At 39.4% G+C, this 21,055-nt stretch overlaps 2 protein-coding genes across 13 annotated transcripts in view; both read left to right on the plus strand.

The window, feature by feature from the left end:
* Positions 1 to 4,870, plus strand: part of LOC117426632 (tyrosine-protein phosphatase non-receptor type 4-like) — a 59,243-nt gene extending 54,373 nt beyond the window's left edge. For all 4 annotated transcript variants that reach the window (XM_059034072.1, XM_059034071.1, XM_059034073.1 and 1 more), the window contains 2 exons: positions 273 to 408; positions 1,083 to 4,870. In XM_059034072.1, coding sequence (XP_058890055.1) covers positions 273 to 408; positions 1,083 to 1,169 — 223 coding nt within the window. In that variant the 3' untranslated portion in view covers positions 1,170 to 4,870. The remainder of the gene's footprint in view (positions 1 to 272; positions 409 to 1,082) is intronic.
* A 3,057-nt stretch (positions 4,871 to 7,927) lies between these two features.
* The window catches only part of LOC117426633 (band 4.1-like protein 5), a 37,925-nt gene continuing 24,797 nt past the window's right edge, over positions 7,928 to 21,055 (plus strand). For 6 of the 9 annotated variants that reach the window (XM_059034075.1, XM_059034079.1, XM_059034081.1 and 3 more), the window contains exons 1-6: positions 8,168 to 8,459; positions 10,037 to 10,235; positions 15,873 to 15,977; positions 17,275 to 17,317; positions 17,779 to 17,857; positions 20,369 to 20,413. In XM_059034075.1, the coding sequence (XP_058890058.1) occupies positions 10,056 to 10,235; positions 15,873 to 15,977; positions 17,275 to 17,317; positions 17,779 to 17,857; positions 20,369 to 20,413 (452 nt within the window). In that variant the 5' untranslated portion in view covers positions 8,168 to 8,459; positions 10,037 to 10,055. The other 3 variants (XM_059034077.1, XM_059034076.1, XM_059034078.1) reach the window with 3 other exon arrangements.

Raw genomic sequence — 21,055 nt, forward strand, 5'->3', positions numbered from 1 at the left:
TACTGTATGTATGCGGCAGTTCTTTGGGGGTGAAGTTGCTTATCAGCATTTCCCACTCGAGCAGAATTTTACACAATAAAATCTCAATATGGAAGTAACTCAAGATTTTAACATCTAGAGTATGTACCATTTTATAATAAAGGTTCCCCTAGTGAACTCTTTTTATGTTCAATAATGCCATGTTCTGGTCAGTTATAATACAGTGCAATAAAATGTGTCCCCTGGCCAGGAAATGAAAAAAAAAAAAATCAGTTGTGTGTCTTCTTTTCTAGTGCTGGTATTGGTCGGACTGGAGTCCTCATCACCATGGAGACAGCGATGTGTTTGATTGAGTGCAATCAGCCAGTGTATCCATTAAACATTGTGAGAACAATGAGGGATCAGAGGGCTATGATGATTCAGACACCAGTGAGTTTCATTCTGCTTGTGTGTAGCTCCCAATCACTTTGATTACTGACACGTGAAGTCTTGCAGTGCTGATATGAAACCAGTATTAAACTCTTTATAATACCAGATTGCTGCTGTAATTGTCTGTCACTGGGGGAGCAGGTAGTGGAGTCCCTACATACGCCCCCCTTTAGAGCTCTACATTCCTACAAGCAGAGCTTTGGAGTCGCAATAGCTTTTGTATTGTATAGACATATTCAGCTGATACTATAACAAGGTGTGACCAACCAAAACCTGCGTTGTACTTCTCAAGCATTACAAATCAGTGCGAATGATGTAGATGCAGCCTTTTAGCTTTGGGTGTATTCATAAGATGCCTTTTAAGAAGAGCACAGAAGTAGAAGTTTGCATAGTAAGCTAAGCTGATTATCCTGCTGTGTTTGATTTAGGGACACGTGTTGGAGGGTGATGCTGGAGGTGTGGTTGTGCTGTTTTACACTTTGTTTAAAACAGACGACAAGTTTCACAGATCCAGATTAACACTAACGTTGGGCTTTGCAATGTTGCCTTTAAATAAAGTAGTGCAACCATATTCTCCTTATTACCCCAATAGCAATATACAGAGAGAGTGTGCAGTATTTTTACTAAATTGTAACCAAACGTCCTGTTTTGTTTTGTGTGTTTTGTTTTTTCAGAGCCAGTACAGGTTTGTTTGTGAAGCTATCTTGAAGGTGTATGAAGAAGGATTGGTTCACCCTTTAAAGTCCTCACTGTACGAGTAACCCAAGGACACAACGATTCACTGTAGAGAGCTGTCTGTTTGCTTCACAGCTGAAGACTGAATTGCCAGCAGCGTTTCTGGGTGCTATAACTGGCTTTCACAAAGCGCTGCCATCAACGAGCGGAAGAGCTTTCACAAAGCGCTGCCTACACATATCAACGAGCGGAAGAGCTTGGATTTTTTGAGAAAATCTAGCACTATTGCACTTTATATTAAAAAGAAGAAAAAAAAATACTAGATGATGAATGCGTTTGATTGAGAAAATATTTTAATATTGTGCTTCTTTCTAAGATGATAGGTACTTTTAGGGATAAAGAGTTCAGGTTAAATCCAATTAAAATATTTGGCTGTAGTACCATAAAGGTGAGGGTAGCCCTCTCAGATAACCCTATTTGCTTATGCTTAATGTGTAGTTTGCCCACTAATTCATTTAAATCTTAAAGATTTATATATGCCTTTTTTTATCATAATTTGCAACAAAAAATATATATATTTTTCAGATTTTAATTTGGTTAGTTTAATTCAGTTTCCTCGAAGGAGTACAAGGCTGAAAAATAACATTTAAAAACCCAAACAAACGAGATCCTGCAGATTCTTTAGTAGGATGAGTTTTAACATTAGATAGTGTTTGCTTGTCACTTGAAATAATCAGTAGTAAGGTACTGACTAACACTGGTACTGGGGAAGCACCTTTGCTGTGCAGTATGTGTCGGACTTGCCTTAGGCATTAAGGGAGTCCTGCTGCTTCTATTGGCAGTTTGTTTGGATTAGCTGTGGCTGGTACATATTTTTACAGTGATTTGACAAGTGTCATTTCTAATGCCAAATGCTGTTGTTGTATTAGTAAATAGACAAGTCTGCTGTTCTGTTTTAAAACCCTTGCCTTGTACTGCACTCTGAGCTCTGCACTGCTTTATATCTTTTCAATAGGTGTGCTTCTTGAATCTGCCTGTGTTTTTGAAGATACTGGTAAAAATCCTTTACATCGAAGCGACCACACACACAGAAACCCAGCTGAAGCTTGTTAAATAAGCTCTTGTGATTGGTTTGTGAAGTTAACAGACACATCAAGTCCTGGAGATGCGTAGGCAATTCAGAATATTTTATTTTAATATTTGTGTGTAGTGCAATTATTACACGCTGTGGCAGGGTTTTTGTGTGGATGGTCATGCATCGTACAGTATAACAGTTATTTATGTTGGTTCCCTTTTTAGTGATACTACACCTTTTACACGTTGCTTAAATAGATTTTCTTTCTCTCTCAGTGCTCTTATAGTTGGTCCAGGTTTACAAATATGAGTTTGTGCTTTCCTTTTAGTAATTTATTACATGTGTTGTAATGGTAATCAGATCCAGCAGGTGGCACTGTTATACAAAATATATGTATATATAGTGGTAATACCTCCATCCAAAAACTGTACTTGTTAAGCTTTGATTGCAGTATTTTCTGGAATGTGATTTTCTTTGAATATGAATGGATGTCACTTTGTAGCTTTTGAAAGTTTGGTTAAATGTGGAAAAGTTTTAAATGTGCAAATCTTTAAAGTTTCATTCATAAGGTTATTTCCATTCCAGAAACACGACTAGGTCCTTATCCGGTTTGTTTTGTGTACATTACCTAGGCCCAAAGGCTAAAACAAAATGCTATATTTTTATGCTGTATCCTATCCAAGTAGTGATGCCACCCCATAAACGCTTCACCTGCACAGCATGATGAGTCGACTTGCCACGCTGTGACTGAAGGACACATGCTTTGGCTGACTGCATTGCCCATGGATTCCAGGGGACACTCCCTGTCAGACAAGCAAGCAGTTTTCAGCTGAGACAGTGGCGTGCAATGTGCCCAGCCCTCCTCTAAACTGAACAACGTCTTGCAGTGAAGCAGCTACTGCACATGCATGTATTTACACCCAGGAAGGAAAAAAAATAAATAAATAATGAACAATTCCCATGTTTGATTTTGTTAAAACCTACAGGCCTTTTAATGTAATGATTTGAAATGAATCTTTAATTTTATTAATAGTCTTATTAGTGATTTGTTTAGCAAATAGTGATGCTTACATGGCCTGCTATGGTTATAGATAGTGATCTGAAAGTGAAATGTTTTTTTTTTATTATTATTTTTTATAATAACCCCAGAAAAAGACATTCGAAAAGTAGTTCCAATCCCAGGGTTTGAGGTAAACGTTTGCCCTAGGTATGTATCGATATTAATTTGCTTATTGAATATATGAAGTAATCTGTATTTATAGACTGGGTAGTATCTTGCAAGTGCTTTATGTTGCCAGAGTTAGGTAAATGTTTTTGTTTTCTTTTTGGCAGCTTGAAACTCCCTGGCCCTGCTGTAAATACTGGAAGTTGAGGTGGGGCCTGACAACTTCAGTTGTTTTAACTGTCAAACTATTTTGTAACACTCTCATTGTAATGTGTTTAAACTGAATACCTTATAAGCAAATGACAATAGCAAGCCTCTCGAGTGTCTTTTTTGTTTTAAAAGGACTGTTTGGGTCTCTTTTTTCACACATGTTAATGTCACAAAGCTCCAAATGATCTAGTTGCCATTTGTTTGTGAAAATAATGTTTTTGAGACTATATAACATAAACAGTATGATTTGGTTCTTCAATGTTTCCTTTATTGAAAAAATATATATATGTATAGAATAGCATAACCTGTATGGTTGTAAGCTGTCTGACATTTCTTTAGGTGCCAATTTTAGGATTTTTCTTTTTTTTTAAAAAAAAACATTGATTAGATGGAGAAGCTGATTTTATAGAGGTGACCCCACTCGTGGTGCTGCCATTGGCTTCCATGTTCTGGAAATATTGTAACTGTACAGTCTTTCATAATGCGCTTGTTTTTTTTGTTTTGTTTTTTAAGCGGGATACAGACCATGTTTTTAAGTCAGTTGTATTAAGTTATTGAATTTATTGCATTTGTATCTGCAAAGCAGTTTACAGTACAGATGCTATTTATGCCACACGTGTCCAGGTTGCCAGCCAATGGGTTATGAGTTATATTGGGGACTAAGTGCCGGAGTAAGGGCTCCCAGGGGTCAGTGGAATCCACTGCTCCATTGCTTTGAAATCTATTGCTTTGTGATGACAAATATAAGATAGCAGGCCAGTTTCAGCTAATGCCTTCATCTGTGTGATCATAATTTTTTTGATAGTAAAATCACCCTGGCTTCACAAAGAATTTATCAAAACGAACCCATTAAAAGCAACTGTTGCATTTGTGCACAAGTGTGGTGTAAATAGGCTTTAATAAGTAGCTACTATGGAATAGATAATACAGACGTTGTGAAAAGCTCTGTACTTTATTGAGAGTCTGAAGGAGGATAGAAGCAGTCTGTTCTTTTAAATTGTGTGTCATGCTGTATAAATAATTGAATGTATCAATCTTTCAGACGGGAGAAGTTTGAAAAAGATTAGAGTAATGACTTGGATTTTAAGGAAATATTTTTCATACCATTTGTAAAAAGAAAAAGAAAAAATTAAAAATGAAAGAAAAGGTAATAAATAGTTTGTAACACTTCCGTTATATATAAAGTGCAGGTTAAAGTGTTTTCAGTGTAAATAAGAGCAATATTATAAATATTGTCAGTTTAGTGCCAATGTATTCTGTAAAGTTTTTAATTCTTTATTTCTGCTTAAAGATTGAAGTATGCTAGTTTGTTGTCAAGTTAAAGGTTCTTTCCAATACTCCTTTGTGGTGTGTGTGTTGGTTGTGTTTTTTTTTTTTTTTTTTTTTTTTAAAGATTGTGTGGACCACACAAATAAGGGATTTCCGTGTTTTAAGTTGGGTTCTGTAAGCAGTTCTCGTTCTGCCAGACCACTGTCCCACAAAAGGGGATGATGCATTAAGTTAAAATGGGGTGCAATGGATAATCAAAGCATCAGCTCATTTAAAAAATAAAAAAATATATATTCTGTACAAAAAGGTCACTTACTTGAGCGTTAAAATGAACCTAGTTGTTGTATTGATGGTGGCCGTGCTCAGTTCTGCCCTTTTTGTTAAGTGTATGCTCAGTGGGCTCCAGGCAGAAAAAACAAACTGCTTTTGCTGATTAACAGTATCAGAAATAATTTGCTTAGTATCTAAATAAATCCTGTTTCATACTTTCATGGGTCATATTAACCTTTTACGGATTCATTGTTTGACCATTCATGACTTTTCTGAGTAGACTAGACTGTCATTAAACCATGATACTTTCCAATAAAGACAGTTCTTGGTGTTGATAAAGGATATGTTGGGACGCAAGCCAGTAAGAACCATTTTGACTACCAATAGGGGATGGAAGAGGAATGGTGTTTGTTTTTTTTAACCCTTTATTGAACCAGGAAAGTCACATTCAGATTGATATCTTTTTATTTCTAGGGAGACCTGGTCAAGAAGGTGACATATATAATTAAAAAAAAACTAATTCAAAAGAACACAACCCATCGGATATACAAAATAACATTTAAAAAAAAAACATGCACTGCTAGATGTTTTGCATTTAGAAGAACATTTCATTTGGATCAAACTATTTGATTAAACATTGCAATTCTGCTAAAAATGGTTTTATCCAATCATATCCTATAGTGACGTTAAATTTTGCTGTAGACATTTATTCTTACTATTTCTCCAGCTGAGGCATCTACAAGTAAAAAGCAATGCGTCTGCAGTACGCATCTACAAGTAAAAAGCAATGCGTCTGCAGTACGCATCTACAAGTAAAAAGCAATGCGTCTGCAGTACGCATCTACAAGTAAAAAGCAATGCGTCTGCAGTACGCATCTACAAGTAAAAAGCAATGCGTCTGCAGTACGCATTTACTTGAGTCCACCAAATAGTTCTTGCATGGTGAATCCATGTGATTCTGAAGTTATGCATATGTACATAGTTTCCCTGTTTGTTTTCTATCCATTATTAATAGGCATTTGATCTTGTTTATTATGCATCATACAAAGTAAGTCCATCAGGACCATCACGTAGCGTGTCTTGGTCCAGCCCTAGTCGCAATACAGTGCTGCGTGTATCACAACACATGCGAAGGACCAGATTGGTTACTGTGTGTGGTCAAATTAGCACTAAACCATTCCAACAGGCTGACAGAACAGCGGGAATAGACTCGCAAGGAAAACACGTTCTCTCCCGCTGCTAGGTTAAACACTACATGGGGTGTAAACGTCACCATGAGCATTACAACTATCTGCCAGTAAGTGGTGCTGTTATCATATTTATTTTATAATAAAGAGTGAACATGGTAAACTGAAGATGCATTGTCACCATGACGCCTTCACTTCCTGTGCTGTGGGTCAGTCTCACTTTTCATCGTCTTACTGCAGTCGGTGGTCGTGGTTAGGTTCAGGAAGCTGCACATTAACCACATTGTTTTTGTTTTGTTTTCAAATCGGAACACAAGCGGTATTTATTTAATTTGATATATTGCATTTAGACTTAAGTTTTGCGGTTCAGAAAATTAGAGAAACAATATAGTTAAAGTGAACATTTAAATCGGTAGATGCCAGTTAAAAATGCTCAAAAAATTAAAAACGAGCCTGTCCTGAAATGAGGACAATGGCACTTGATGGGTAAATGCAGGATGGGGAGATATATATACACACACACCCCGAGCATCAAAAGAAACTTCTCACTATTATAACACATTTATTTTCGAGGAAAAAAGGTATATAAATGATGGACATTGACGAAATGTTTTTGGTTTCTTTTTAATCACTCGATCATTAATCCTTGACCATGACACGCTTGAGTGACTATGACTGAAGCATATGCACTTAATCACCTAATTAGTGAGGCAGTTGATTGGACTCTGGATATGGAGTGATTTCAGCTGTTGAATAGCAAGCTTGAATAAAAGGAATAAAGAAAATCACAGAAATAAAAACAATATGCCACGTCTGTCAAGAGAGCAGCACCTTCGTGCGATCGGCATGCTGGAGGCTGGACTAGGGCAGCGTACTGTGGCTCGCCGTCTTGGGTGCTCACAGCCAGCGATTTCAAACCTGGCGAGACGGTATAACCAGACACATTCTGTCAATGACAGCGCCACCAACTCGGAGACCAAGAGAGTCACAACAGACAGATCATTCTGCAGCATCTTCGTGATGTCAGTTGTTAATCAGCACAATAAAAAGTCACTGCACCTGCTCTAAAACAGAGTTTGTCATTTTTCAATCACATCTAATGAATTTTATCTAAATATAAGTGATGTTTCTTTTGATGCTCAGTATAATATATATATATATATATAAAGAATGTCAAAGGTTTGGTTATCGGTTCTTTTAATGGACCCCCTGGTTGTATAATACAAAATAAAAAATAAATCCAGTTCATTTATAGTGAAATAGAATAAACAACAACAACAAAAATAGTTGAAACTGCAGGCTAATGTTAAATAAAGCCATTTAAAAATACACGATTACTAAGGCAAGCGTAATACCGAATGATAATGACATCCAGATCAAAGCTGTACGAGAAAGTGTTAAATACTGCTGCACAGCTTTGCATTCACGTGTCTAACTAGCCCCTGAAATTGCAGTGCTGTAAATAGTGTCGTCCCTTAGGTAACCCCAGATAATACAATCACATAAAGAATGCCGTGTTTGTGAAACTTTGCAGAATTAAGGAGCCAACATTTTATATGATATAATACAACAAAAACTCATAAAACAGAACTATTTTAATTATGATCATCTGTTCAATAAATAATTCAAATACATGTAGTCTTCGTTTGTAGTACAGATAAAATGTTTGTTTGGTTTTGCTAGTTAGACAAAATACTGAAAGCCTTTTTGCGCTTGGATCTGTACTGCACAGTCACCGGGTGGTGTTCCGTTCTCCCTCACACGGTTATTTACTGCACTTGTTTCATATGGACTGGTAACTGCGTCTTTAAATGCAAATCCCAATTTGATGGGGCTTTAATTTGAGTTTGACGCCATTTCCTGGGATATATCCAGTCTCCTCCCCACTTGGAGTCTGCGAAGGTATCTCTTCTTTTTTTTTTTTTTTTTGGGTGAAGTAGCGAATTCCACTCGGGGTGTGTGTTTTTTACTTGCAGAGTGAGTTTCGCTGAGTTTGTTTGTAAACGCTGCGAGTCTGTGCTTCTTGGTTTGCGAGACCTTGTTGTTTCTGCCCTGGATGTACACCGCTTTGTTTCGGATTGTGGTTTCTTGTTATCCCTGGAAATCTCGTTCTGAATCACGGGCTCGGTACTTTGTGTCTGATCTCACTTTCTTGTATCGTCTAGTAATAATTTAGCATCACCAGCGGAAGTGGAACAAGGTAAACCACATGTGTTGTAATTATTTCTAACATTTCAGTCTTTTGTCTTGATATAAGCTACCGGTTGCCCCATGTTATGCACATTTTTAGATGAAAAACTTTTTTTTATTAGTATTTTAGTCTGCAGTGTTAAACTGGAAAATACAGACTAGTGCTTGTTTTTAATAAACAACTGTAGGCATACTGGGAAACATTTTATATTTGTAATACACCTGTTTTGATTATATCAGTGTTACATTGTACAAATTGAGTTATTAACCCACACAGGCGTTGCAGTGTAGCGACCTCGTTCCCTTTCAGAGTAGGGACTGCAGGCACGTGACTGTATTCTGATGTACCTTAACAACATCGCTTTACTTCTAATTCTTCAGGATACAGAATTGCAATTTGAATTGGAAAGAAAGGAAATTTAATTCCATGAAACTACACTCATTTTAAAAAGTCAAATGCCACATTTATTTTATACTATATGCTTTATACTTTTATATTATCACTATAAACAATACTGATTGCAACAGCATTAATATATACTCTCAAATACTCTGAGTGGCATGTAACAACATAGGAGTGAAAAACTAAAGGATTAAATAACAGATGAATAAAGAAAAACAGATAATTAAGGATTACTGTAGCTCGTAAACATCTCATTACAAAAATGCAAAAAATAAGTTTTGAAAGCATTGAGCCATGCTTAAGATACAGTATTTGAAAGTATATATTAATGCTATTGCAATCAGTATTGTTCATAGTGATATAATATAAAAGTATATATTATAAAATAAATGTGGCATTTGACTTTTTAAAATGAGTGGAATTTCATGGAATTAAATTCTATTTCCTTTCATTCCAATTCTGTATCCTGAAGATTTTTTCAATTCAAATTCAAATTGGAGTGAGTGAGATAGTGTGCAGTAATCATTAGTGATGAAGCTGGCGGTCATGGATAAGTAATGACAAATGGTTACCCACTCCTTCATGCAGCTTGTATGGAAGTACGGTCCAGTGCAGGTTATACCAGTATTGAGCGTGGAAATGTTAGGGGAAATTGTAAACATCTAGCGTATTGCATGCATTTATAAGATTTACCTGCTAAAATGTACTGGAATTCATACACACAGGACTCCAATTGCATAGCACTGGCACCCATTCCGAGTTTTACTATGTGCTTGATTAGCCACAGTGTGTAAGTAACAAGCTCATGGGTGTCTTATGAAACTCATATTAAAACCAGGAATGGATCAAACTGCTATGTAATGGGAGTAATTCCCATCCCTGCACAGTTTTCAAAACAAGCCTTCCTCTTTTTGTTCATATAGTAAATGCTTCTCAACGGGTGGAAACCATGTCCAGTATGCCTGTTGATCCCGATCTCCATTTAAAGTAGTTTCCAGCTGCAGCTTTCACTGGAACAAACACTAATCCTTGGGTTATGCATTAACTTTGTCACTGGCTTCTCACACTCGCTCATGGTCTGGATGTTGTCTGATACAGCAGTTTGTAGCAGGCACTTGATATTCCACTGTCCCATTTTCTCACGGGTCACAGGTCCTGACACTGAATGTTCACTCTCCTGACAGGACTACTTGAACTCCCAACATGTTGAGATTTTGGCAGCGGACCCTCGGGCGCCGGTCGATTCGCAAACACGCTCAAAAGGAGCATCTGCGGCAGGGACAGAGAGCCTCCACTCATATCCCCGCAGCGGGAGAAGCCAAGTCCATCATCACCTGCCGAGTGTCACTGCTGGACGGGACGGACGTCAGCGTGGACCTGCCGGTAAGGTTCCTGTCTGTCTGAGCTGATTGTCCCCTGCGTGCACGGGGCTGCTCACTGTCCCACAAGAAGCCGGTCCACTCGCTTCAGTCTGCCAGGAGTCTGATTCCTGGGCTTGGGCGATGGGGAGGTTGAACCAGGCAGGTGTGCTTCATTGAGCTGCCCGTGTCCTAAAGGTTGTTTTTAGAAGGATGGGTCTTTCATGTAACTGAGTGAATACTAATGCTCTACCGGCTAGCATTTTGGTTGTATAGTTTGGGGGTTGACTGCCAATGTAACCCCTCATTTTAAACAAGTGCCAGCTAACATTCTCTGTTCTCAACATGCTTTCTCTGCAGTTGGGTATTAATTAACGTTTTCAGCAGCTGGATCTCCTGCTCTTTTCTATTGTTTGAGCAGGTCTTATCTGGTCTTGATTGCACTGAGCAATGGGGCTGTGTCTGTGTGCCAGGTTTCACACACTGTGTTAATGAATGGCAGCATTAGTTTCACTGCCTGAGGGCTAGTTGAGCTCTGTAGTATTATAACTGTGACAGAGTTTGCTGCATTAATAGCTCCTGTTACACAGCAATCTATGTAGAGACCCAGTACAATGAGGTTAATACTTGAGTAATCCTGAATCGTGCAGAGCCAGACCCTTTAAGGCTAAAGTAAAGGTTTGAACGCTAAACGAAAACACAAATCTGAAACGGCATTATATTTTACTACATGTTTAACCTGGCTCCTCTCCCACACACAGTAGCTGTGGGCTGTGGCTACCCAATTCATTTCAGTGTCTTGCAGAAAATCATGAATTGATTTGGCTTGCACACATCATTGGCAGGAGTGGAGTGAAAATGACCTGTAGTCAGGCACAGTATCCTCGAGTGACCGACAGACCCAGCATCTCCTCATCTGTGCTCTATCGTTCCCATTCATTACCTTCCCATCCCAATGAGGCAGATCTAATGGAATGTGTCAGATCGGGGACTGTGTAGACGTGGGGTTGTGACGTGATGGAACGGCCTGCTTCTTCAGTAAGGAGGGGAAAACGGAGCTGTGAATGTCCTTGTATTAAAAATCCATTATTCTTGCTCTGAATGCACTCTCGGCTGTTTTAATTAATTATCTTTATTCTATAACATGAACAGTCTTTTAACTAGCACCAACACACTAATTGAGCAGTGTTTGTTTTTGAAAGATAGTCTTGTAAGAAAGACCAGGAGATTTGATTTGAAAACGCACACTAAAACAAACCCCCAATGCAGACCCAGTTGCAAGTAGACGCTATGTTTGAAACCCTGTGAAAGGTGCAGTATATCATGTCACAGATGATAAGTGTTTGCAATCAGACTCATGTATTCATGAACATGCTCACACACACACACGCCAGCCCTTCCAGCAGCTCTTTGAAATGCTGTTGGGTTGCAGGCCCCCCAGCATGGGAGTGCAGCTTCAGTGATGTGCCTGCTTGAATTCACACCTCTCTGTGATGTGCCTGCTTGAATTCACACCTCTCTGTGATGTGCCTGCTTGAATTTACACCTCTCTGTGATGTGCCTGCTTGAATTTATACCTCTCTCTGATCTGCCTGCTTGAATTCACTTCCCTGTGATCTCTGCTGTTGATATACAAGTTGGATTTATAGCAAAACATTTTATATCGTTTTGCTTTAACTGAAATTATTTTCTAGGCTGTTAAAATAAGAAAGTTGATTTAAGCTGAGGGAACATGAAATCACTTTGTGGATTGGAACTTAGTTTCAGGAGACTAGGTTTCAGACCACTGCATGGCACACAAGGAGAGACTTGGGGTTTGATACAGCAATGTTGCCTCAAACTAGGTCTTCCGGTCTCCTGGAACCAGATTTCAAGAAAAAGTGGCTTTGTGTTCTCTCAGCTTTAGAATAAACTAATTCTGAACATATTAGGGGGAAAGACTGGTTGCGTTTACTTTTCGTGCAACAAAAGTCCCAAACAATGGTTGCTTGCGACTGAACGTCATTTGCAGCCCCATCTTCCCTCATTAGAGGAGGTTTTCATTTTCACTGCTTGGTCTGGTTTGAAAAACAAGTGCTGAATTAACTCAGTTAAACAGATGTCACGTTTTGGCAGCCACACCTTAGGTGCTTTTTGTGTAACAGACTTTTAGATGTGTGTGTGTGTGTGTGTGTGTGTGTGTGTGTGTGTGTGTTTTTATATATATATATATATATATATATATATATATATATATATATATATATATATATATAATTGTCGTCGCCAATGGTTTTTTACCCCCGTTTGGAATGCCCAATTTATTATTTGTATCCTGGTTCACTGCTGCAACCCCCTGGCGACTCGGGGAAACGTGTCCTCCGAAACGTGCTCCTGCCAAGCCGTCATTTTTCACACTGCGGATCCACAGCGAAGCCACCAGACCTATAGTACTGGAGGACAACACAGATCTGATGGCGCCACTGCAGAACCACAAGCGCCTATCGGCCACAGGGGTCGCTGGTGTGTGGTGAACCGTGGATTCCACTGCCGACCTAAGCCCCTCCCGACCCGGGCGGCGCTTGGCCAATTGTGCGCCACCCCCTAGGAACCCCCGATCAATGTCGGCAATCTCCTTACACTACACAATAAAGCCAGAGCAGCAGTAGAACCTGTTTGTAACTCAATCCAGTGTGTGCTATTTCATGCTTTCTTTCGAACTACAGAGTTCATTGAATAGCAATTGTGACCTTTGATCTCTCTGGGGATCTGATTGGTCCTGTGCAGGGCAGGGACACTGTGTGTTGTCTGAAGCTGCTCCACGCGTCCTGACCAGGGTAGGGGGCTTGTATTGTGGCTTAAATGAACAGTGCACACGTGAAAGATAAGAACAAGCCTTCACCTGATCATTGCCCCAAATGCCCTAGAAATCCTTGTCTCTATTTTAGTGTAAAGCATTTGATTATGAGAGAGATATATTCCTGGAATGTAAACCCACTACAGCTGAAGCCAATACATTTTCCTCTTACATACAGTGCCACTTTTTGTGTGAAAGTATTTTTGCCACCTGTAACTTGTTCAGAATTAATTGTACAGGGTCTGTATGAAATTGGTTAAGACTCTTGCAGCACAGGAGGTATTAGTTTAATGTTGATTCTGCTGCTTCGTTGTGTACTGTACTGCTCTCCTTTCAGTATGTAATCTTAAAATTATTAGTTGTTGAGTAGCCTGATATATTAATACACCTAATCTCGCTTGACAAATGCATCTCGAGTAGGACTCGTGACTTTCTCTATGCACTGATGTGCTTTTTTTTGTTGTTTTTTTCTTAGTATTGTGAAACTATTTCGCAGTGAGGAATTATTAACAGGAGGGGCCCTGTCCTTGAATAAAGGTCATTAAAAAATACTATCCTGCAACGAAGAACAAGCATTTGTTAAAGCTGCACCCAAGGGACCGTTAAGATTGTAACACCTCTATGCTCTTCCTGCCATTAACTCTTTCAAACCTCCCCTCTCGCTCTCTCTCTCTCTCTCTCTCTCTCTCTCTCTCTCTCTCTCTCTCTCTCTCTCTCTCTCTCTCTCTCTCTCTGGATGGATTGCTCGGTGTGTGTTTGCTAAACCAGTGACTTGCAGGCTATGAGGAGCTGAAGGAATGTCACTGTGATTTCTGCAGGCAGATATCTGGCCGGCTTTCTCAATCCCTTGCAATGTGTGTCCGAGGGCCCGGCTGATTGGAGCGCACAACGGGGCCTTTGTGTTGGTCCTTCCAGCTTGGTTGGACACTTTGTGCTGTGCCAACTCAAGAGGACTTTGTGCACCAGCAAACCAGACAGTGCATGTGTGCATCTTGCATTCCCTGTGCATCCGTTTGCAGTTTGAGCTCTTTAGGGTACTATGTTTCACGGCAAAATGGGCACATACACTACAGTATGGACACGGGTTTCAATTGCAAATTAGCCCCCATAACTTACAAGTGCAAAGTTACACTAAGGCAGCTTCCCTGAGACTTGGGTCTTAACATTCTGCAAAAACCTTACAATTGAATTCATGCAAAATAAAGTCCATTCCCTCTATATTCACACTGTTGTTTGCTGCTGTTTCTAGAGTGAAGAGTACTGGTTCAGAAGTATGAATGTGAAAAAGACTGGCTTGAACTGTCTGCTTAGGCCCATTGGTTGTTTCTATGGTTACCCAAGAGCTCTTCATCATGCTGATTTCAGAGGGAGTTCTCCTGTGGGACTCGCTCTGACTGGTACAGTACTGCATGTGCAGGAGGGAGAGAAAGGAAACACACACACACACATGCTCAAACCCTAATTCATTCATTCATTATTTCTTCTTCTTTCGTTCTTTCAGGAGGATATTGTAGCTTTCTAGGAAGGTCCTCTACAGTTATTGCTGTAAAATGGAAGACCAAAGAGTACGAGCCAGACCTCTTTTTTGAGATGTTGGCGGGGTTGGCACCAAGTCGAGTGGTAACGGACATTTAAAACAAAACAAAACAACATCATGGCCACGGACAAGCAAAACGGAAGTTCTATACCACTCCGTGCGTGTTAGATGTGTTCACTGATAACTCTCGCCGCAGACATGCGTGTATGGACAAGCTGCTGACCCCTGGGTTTTTAAGATACATTTTAGCTGTATCTTAAACTTCTTGGTTAGGAGTAACCATGACAAAAATATAATATATATATATAATATAATTATATAATTTACTACTGTGAAAAAGTCTTCGACATGTTGCATTTTTCTACTCGGATGCATTATGAGCATTTAATAATTTACTCAAAGACTCCACTAGTGTTTTCTACTATTAACAACCTTGACTTGCATAAAGAAGGAAAAACATTGAGTGAAATAGCTCGCATCACTCTATTTTCAAGGTGTGGTAGCCAAAGCATAATCCACAAGCACAGAGAAACGTCTGTAATTGACAAACCCAGGACTGGAAGACCCATAAAGCTGTCTAACAAGGATGAGCGATACTTGAAGATAATATCTTTCACTAATAAAAAGAAGACAAGCGTTGAATTAACAGAACTGGCAGAAGGCACAGGTGTCATTGTTGCGCATCCTTGTTAGACAGCTTTTTCATCCTTGTTAGACGGTGGATTAGGGTTGTGCCGTACAGCATCCTGTACGGGGAGGGAAATAACACTCCCATTGCATAGCAGCTTCATCCATTCCTGGTTTTACAGTGAGTTTAATAAGACACATCTGAGCTCATTACCTGTACACTGGAGTTAACCAAGCTCTTAATAAAACCTGGAGTGGGTGAAACTGCTGTGCAATAGAAGTCTCCTCCCTACTATACAGAGTTCTATATGTAATGGTGTAGGATACGAGGATGCTCAGGCTGGAGGGGTGCTGTGCAATAGGAGTCTCCTCCCTGCTATACAGAGTTCTATATGTAATGGTGTAGGATACGAGGATGCTCAGGCTGGAGGGGTGCTGTGCAATAGGAGTCTCCTCCCTACTATACAGAGTTCTATATGTAATGGTGTGGGATACGAGGATGCTTGGGCTGGAGGGGTGCTGTGCAATAGGAATCTCATCCCTGCTGTACAGTGTTCTATATGTAATGGTGTAGGATACGAGGATGCTCGGGCTGGAGGGCCGCAGTGTTCTGGGATGCTTACCAGCTGCAATTCACAACTTTTTATTGTTTTATTTCACAGAAAAAAGCCAAAGGGGAGGAGCTGTTTGAGCAGATCATGTACCACCTGGATTTAATAGAAAAGGATTATTTTGGGCTCCGCTTTATGGATTCGGCTCAAGTTCCGGTAAGGAAGAGACCTCTCTTCTATACTCCTGCATTGTGTTTAAAGCAACAGGGTATCTGTTGCTTTTCATAAAAAGATATTTAGTGTAAGGGGGGAGGGAGGGGTAGCTGCAGTGAAGTGGACCCCATTTAAGATTCAACTATTGTTCAGTGTAAACCCGTAGTTGACCCATAGTTGAACAGAAAATAGGAGGCACTTTTTTTACACAGAGAATTGAGGGTCTGGAACCAACTCCCCTGTAATGTTGTTGAAGCCGACACCCTGGGATCCTTCAAGAAGCTGCTTGATGAGATTCTGGGGTCAATAAGCTACTAACAACCAAACGAGCAAGATGGGCCGAATGGCCTCCTCTCGTTTGTAAACTTTTTTATGTTTTTTTATAAACCAGTTTAGCTTAAACAGACCCAGTGTAAATAGAGGGTGATTAATTATTATTATTATTATTATTATTATTATTATTATTATTATTATTATTTTTCTTAGCAGACGCCCTTCCAGCGCGACTTACAGTCTTAAACAAAAATACATTTCAAGACGCACAGTACAAGTAATAATACAATTAAGAGCAAGATAAAAATACAATGTAAGTTTACCACATCAATGATATGGTGCATTGATGTGGTAAACTTACTTTCTAATCTCCCTGTAGATAAGTTTAATTCTGAGCTGTAGTTCTTAAATATGCACCCTCTGAACTTGCTTAGACATTTATCATGGTTCAACCCCAGTTAGATTGACCCATTTCTTTAATAGTGCAGGCGTTCATAAATTGTTGTTTTTCTTTGTTATATGCAGTGTAGAAAACACAAAATCGTACCGGGAACCTCCTGTTGAGACAAGGAAGAGGTGTCTGCCAGCGATGACTAGCTTTTTGGAACAGTGTTGTGTTATTTGATTTTTGTTTACTTGCTTTTGAAAGAAACTCCCGAAGAGCAGAATGAGTTTTTAAAGGTTTTAAAAATAACTTGAATCTGTATGAGGCGGCCTCAGTCCCCGCAGCGGTCTTGGGATCTGTCTGTACGAAGAGATTGAAGTTGGAGGAGCTGAGAGGAAACAGACCCAAGCTGAAGCAAACGCACCGCTTCGGATCCGGTGGGGACGCGACTTGTAATGTTTATAAAAAATAAATAAAATCCCGGAGAGGGTCCTGCTGTAATGACTTAATGACCAGCGGTATTGAAATCAATAGAATAGACCCCTGTTTGTATACAGACCCAAAGATTGCAGGTCTTCCCTGGCGAGTTACATCCCAAAACTAAAAGGCTTGTAACATGTATTTATTTATTTGTTTTTTTAGCACTGGCTGGACAATACGAAGAGCATCAAGAAGCAAGTGAAGAGTAAGTGAATGGCTCTGCTTGCGTTCACTTGCACTGTCAAGCACTCCTTGCACATATAGGACTGCGCAGACAGACTTGCTTATGGAAAACCCATTTCGTTCTTTAGGGTAGAGTGGGAGTCAATTCTCCTCCTGTGTGTTTCTGCCTTGAATTGTGTTCCTTCAGTAGAGCCATTAAAGAAAAACTTTGATTTGCACTGTTTTACTTGGCCTTTGTCTTCAAGACAGTCAAAGGCAGCTGATGAATACAATTGTTGTTTTTTTTTTAATCTAATGTAAACATCTGCTTTTCCTTCATGTTCTTCTAGACCTAAGCAATTCTAAAATCAGGGCTTGCTTAACAGAGGGAGGTAGGGGAGAGCCCTGCTTTATGGGAGAATGTTACTGTTCACTTATTAAAACGTGTCTTCTGAATAAACTAGACGGTTTACCCATTTTAATGTTCTTGCTTTTGTCTTGCAGTCGGACCGCCGTACTGCCTCCACCTCCGTGTGAAGTTCTATTCGTCGGAGCCCAATAACCTGCATGAGGAGCTCACCAGGTAAGGAGCTCTATCTGCATTGCTCTAGCCCGTTTGCCGATTTCAGATTTAACTTGCAGTACTCGCATTGCTGAGGAGCAAGGCCTCACTGAAAAGCAAGGCATGCACATAATCCCAGCTGACCCCAGCACCCCCTGCACCCTGGGGATTTGTAAATAAATGATGATCAAGCAGGAATTTCAGGGCTTTCAGAGGGTGTTGCTTTGCATGTGCAAGTGCTCTTGTGAAGGGATCTGGATCATGTCTGTTCAGCAGGGTCAGTGCTCTCAGCATTTAAGCAGGTGAACCAGAGGTAGCATTGAGTGAAGAAGAACTGCTTAACCCCTTAAAGGACACTAGGAAATGAGCGCTTGTTCAAACAGTTTCTTCTTAAGATAATGACTCCAGTATCACGAGGAGGAAACTGTGGATGACCAGATCCAACCTGTTATTACATTTTAAACCCTGTTTCATGCACCTCCTTGAAGAAAAAAAAAAAAAGGTTTGCATAATTTGTTTGGTAGGACACATATGTCCCTTGTACCTTAAGGGTTAACCACATACCAAAAATAACACCACCAAAGAGCCAACTGTTCCTTGATAGACGGACTGATTTGAAGCTGTGTACTGTATATCGCAGACCAATGTGGGATGAATCTTTCACTACAGTCTGTTCAGACTGGCCCTAGCCCACCCCAACCCCTCGCAGCTCTTGGCTGCTCCAGCTTCCCACTCTTGCTCTGTAATCTGTGCCCTTTTGCCCTCACACTGCTAAGATGATAGGAGGTGTCTATAAATCCCATATGTGGGGAAGGCTAGGCAGAGGCCCTGGGAACACATTCATTTAGCATGATTTCTACTGCTGTACAGTGCTGTGCACAAGGCTACTGGTTTGTGCAGGAATTGTATTTTCTCACTGAAAACACAAGGTGTACAGAAATATCTTTGTCTTAATTGTGTTCGTCTTTCCTTAATTGTATGTGAAACTAACATGCTACCATTTTTAAATATATCTATATCTATCTGTATTGCAGACAAAAGTATTTGGGCAGTTTAAAAAAAAAAAAAAAGTGATTTCTATAATTTAATTGTTCTATTAAAAGATAACAATTAAAGTACAGATTCAGCTTTATAACAAATCAACAAATTACATAACATACATAAAATGAAAAATAATATGCAAAAATGAATTTCATACTTTGACAAGTATTTGGGCAATCAACATAATTCATATGAAACCCATTCGTTGCTAATAGTTGACCTTTATCATGATTGAAAACCAACACCTGATGATTATAGAATAAATACATCATTAAGTGCTGAAAAATAAATTGGAAATTTATGATTAAAAAAAGCAACAAAAATGGTTAAAGCTAAAGAGTACATCAAGAATCTCAAAATGGCAGTGTTACAATTAAATGGAAAAGGAGAAACAGCAGGAAAAAAAATAGTAGAAAGACTCGGTTTACGGAAAAGTGCTGTGTGGCTATTACTGAGAAACACAGGAGAACAGGAACTACTGCAACTAGCTCCATCTGTGGAAGACTAAGAAAGATTACTGCAAAATCTGGAAGAAGAATTGTTCGAGCAGCCTGGCAAAATCCTTGGATTACTGCAAAAGATTTGACACAATAACTGAGAGAACATGGTCAAGAAATTCACCAGCCAACAATTCAGTGATACCTTATCAAGATGAATGTCGATGGGCAAAAACCAAGATGCAAACCTTTGTTAAAAACAATACACAAAAGAAAGCGATTGGAGTTTTCCATTGAATACATGAAGCCTGATGATTTCTTCAACTAAATTGTATAGTCAGATGAATCCAAAATATAACTTTTCACCAAGAAAGCAACAATATGTTTGGAGGAAGAAAGGAGAAGCATTTAAAGAAAAGTTCCTCATGCCCAGTGTTAAACATGTGGAGGTTGTGTGATGGGATTGGCTTGTTTGTCTTCCTCCGGCATTGGTGACCTTTGTATTGTAGAAGGATCAATGAATGCTGCAAAATATCGAGACATTTTGCACTCTCATTTGTTACCCACTGCTAGAAGGCTTATTGGACAGAAGTTTGTATTCCAGCAGGATAATGACCCTAAGCATTCTGCAAAGTCTACAAAGGAATTTCAGAAGAAAAGGAAGATTATAGTTATGGATTGGCCATCTCAGACCCCAGACTTGAATTCCATCGAGATGTTTTGGATTGACTGGAAAGTTGCTGTTGCAAAATGGAAACCAGTGTCAATTTGCAGAATTCATAACTATGTGTTGAAGAATGGGCAAAAATATCCCTGGCAGACGCCAGGAACTGGTAGGGTGCCCTAATACTTTTGTCGAAGTATGAAATTAGTTTTTGCATGTTATTTTTCATTGTATGCATGTTACGTAATAATTTGTTTTATTATAAAGCTGAATCTCTTACTTTTAATTTCTTTCATAGAACAATTAACAATGATAGAAATCACTTTGTTTGTTCAAAAAAAATTATATATATATATATATATATATGCTTTTGACTTCTTGTTTTGGCAGGTATCTATTTGTGCTGCAACTAAAGCAAGATATTCTCAGTGGAAAGTAAGTATCCGGCTTAATGTTCTCTGAAGTATTTGTTACAAAAAAAAGTATTAAGATCAAAATAGAAATTGAGCACAGGAGGAGAGCTTTTGGAAGCCTCCTCAACAGTAATTCTCATTAAAGGTAGGAGCAGTAGAAGCTATCATTGAAGCACAGTGAAACAATCCGTGTTGAGGTAGGAGCAGTAGAGGCTATCATTGAAGCACAGTAAAACAATCCGTGTTGAGGTAGGAGCAGTAGAGGCTATCATTGAAGCACAGTAAAACAATCCGTGTTGAGGTAGGAGCAGTAGAGGCTATCATTGAAGCACAGTAAAACAATCTGTGTTGTGATTCAGGTACAGTTATGAATAATATTCCAGCAGTGGTCAGCCTTTTTATCGTTCAGTTTTACCGTATTGTGTTTGTAGGTATGTTTGGGCACTGCGAGTCAAGATCAGTTTAAGAAGTCAGGTCTCCTTTACTTGGGCGTTGTCGACTGGCACTCTCATGCAGCTGGCTGTACAGTGACAGGCTGGGGGGGAATGTGCTGCTGCAGGTCTGCTGATGTGTAACTACTGTCCACAAAGCATCTCACTCCTCCGGATGTATGTGTGCTGCATTCCAAGGGTAGATAGATTGAATTCGCTGTACAATATAGTGT

Source organism: Acipenser ruthenus, chromosome 11 (assembly GCF_902713425.1).
Source record: "Acipenser ruthenus chromosome 11, fAciRut3.2 maternal haplotype, whole genome shotgun sequence".
In the NCBI taxonomy this organism is placed as follows: Eukaryota; Metazoa; Chordata; class Actinopteri; order Acipenseriformes; family Acipenseridae; genus Acipenser; species Acipenser ruthenus.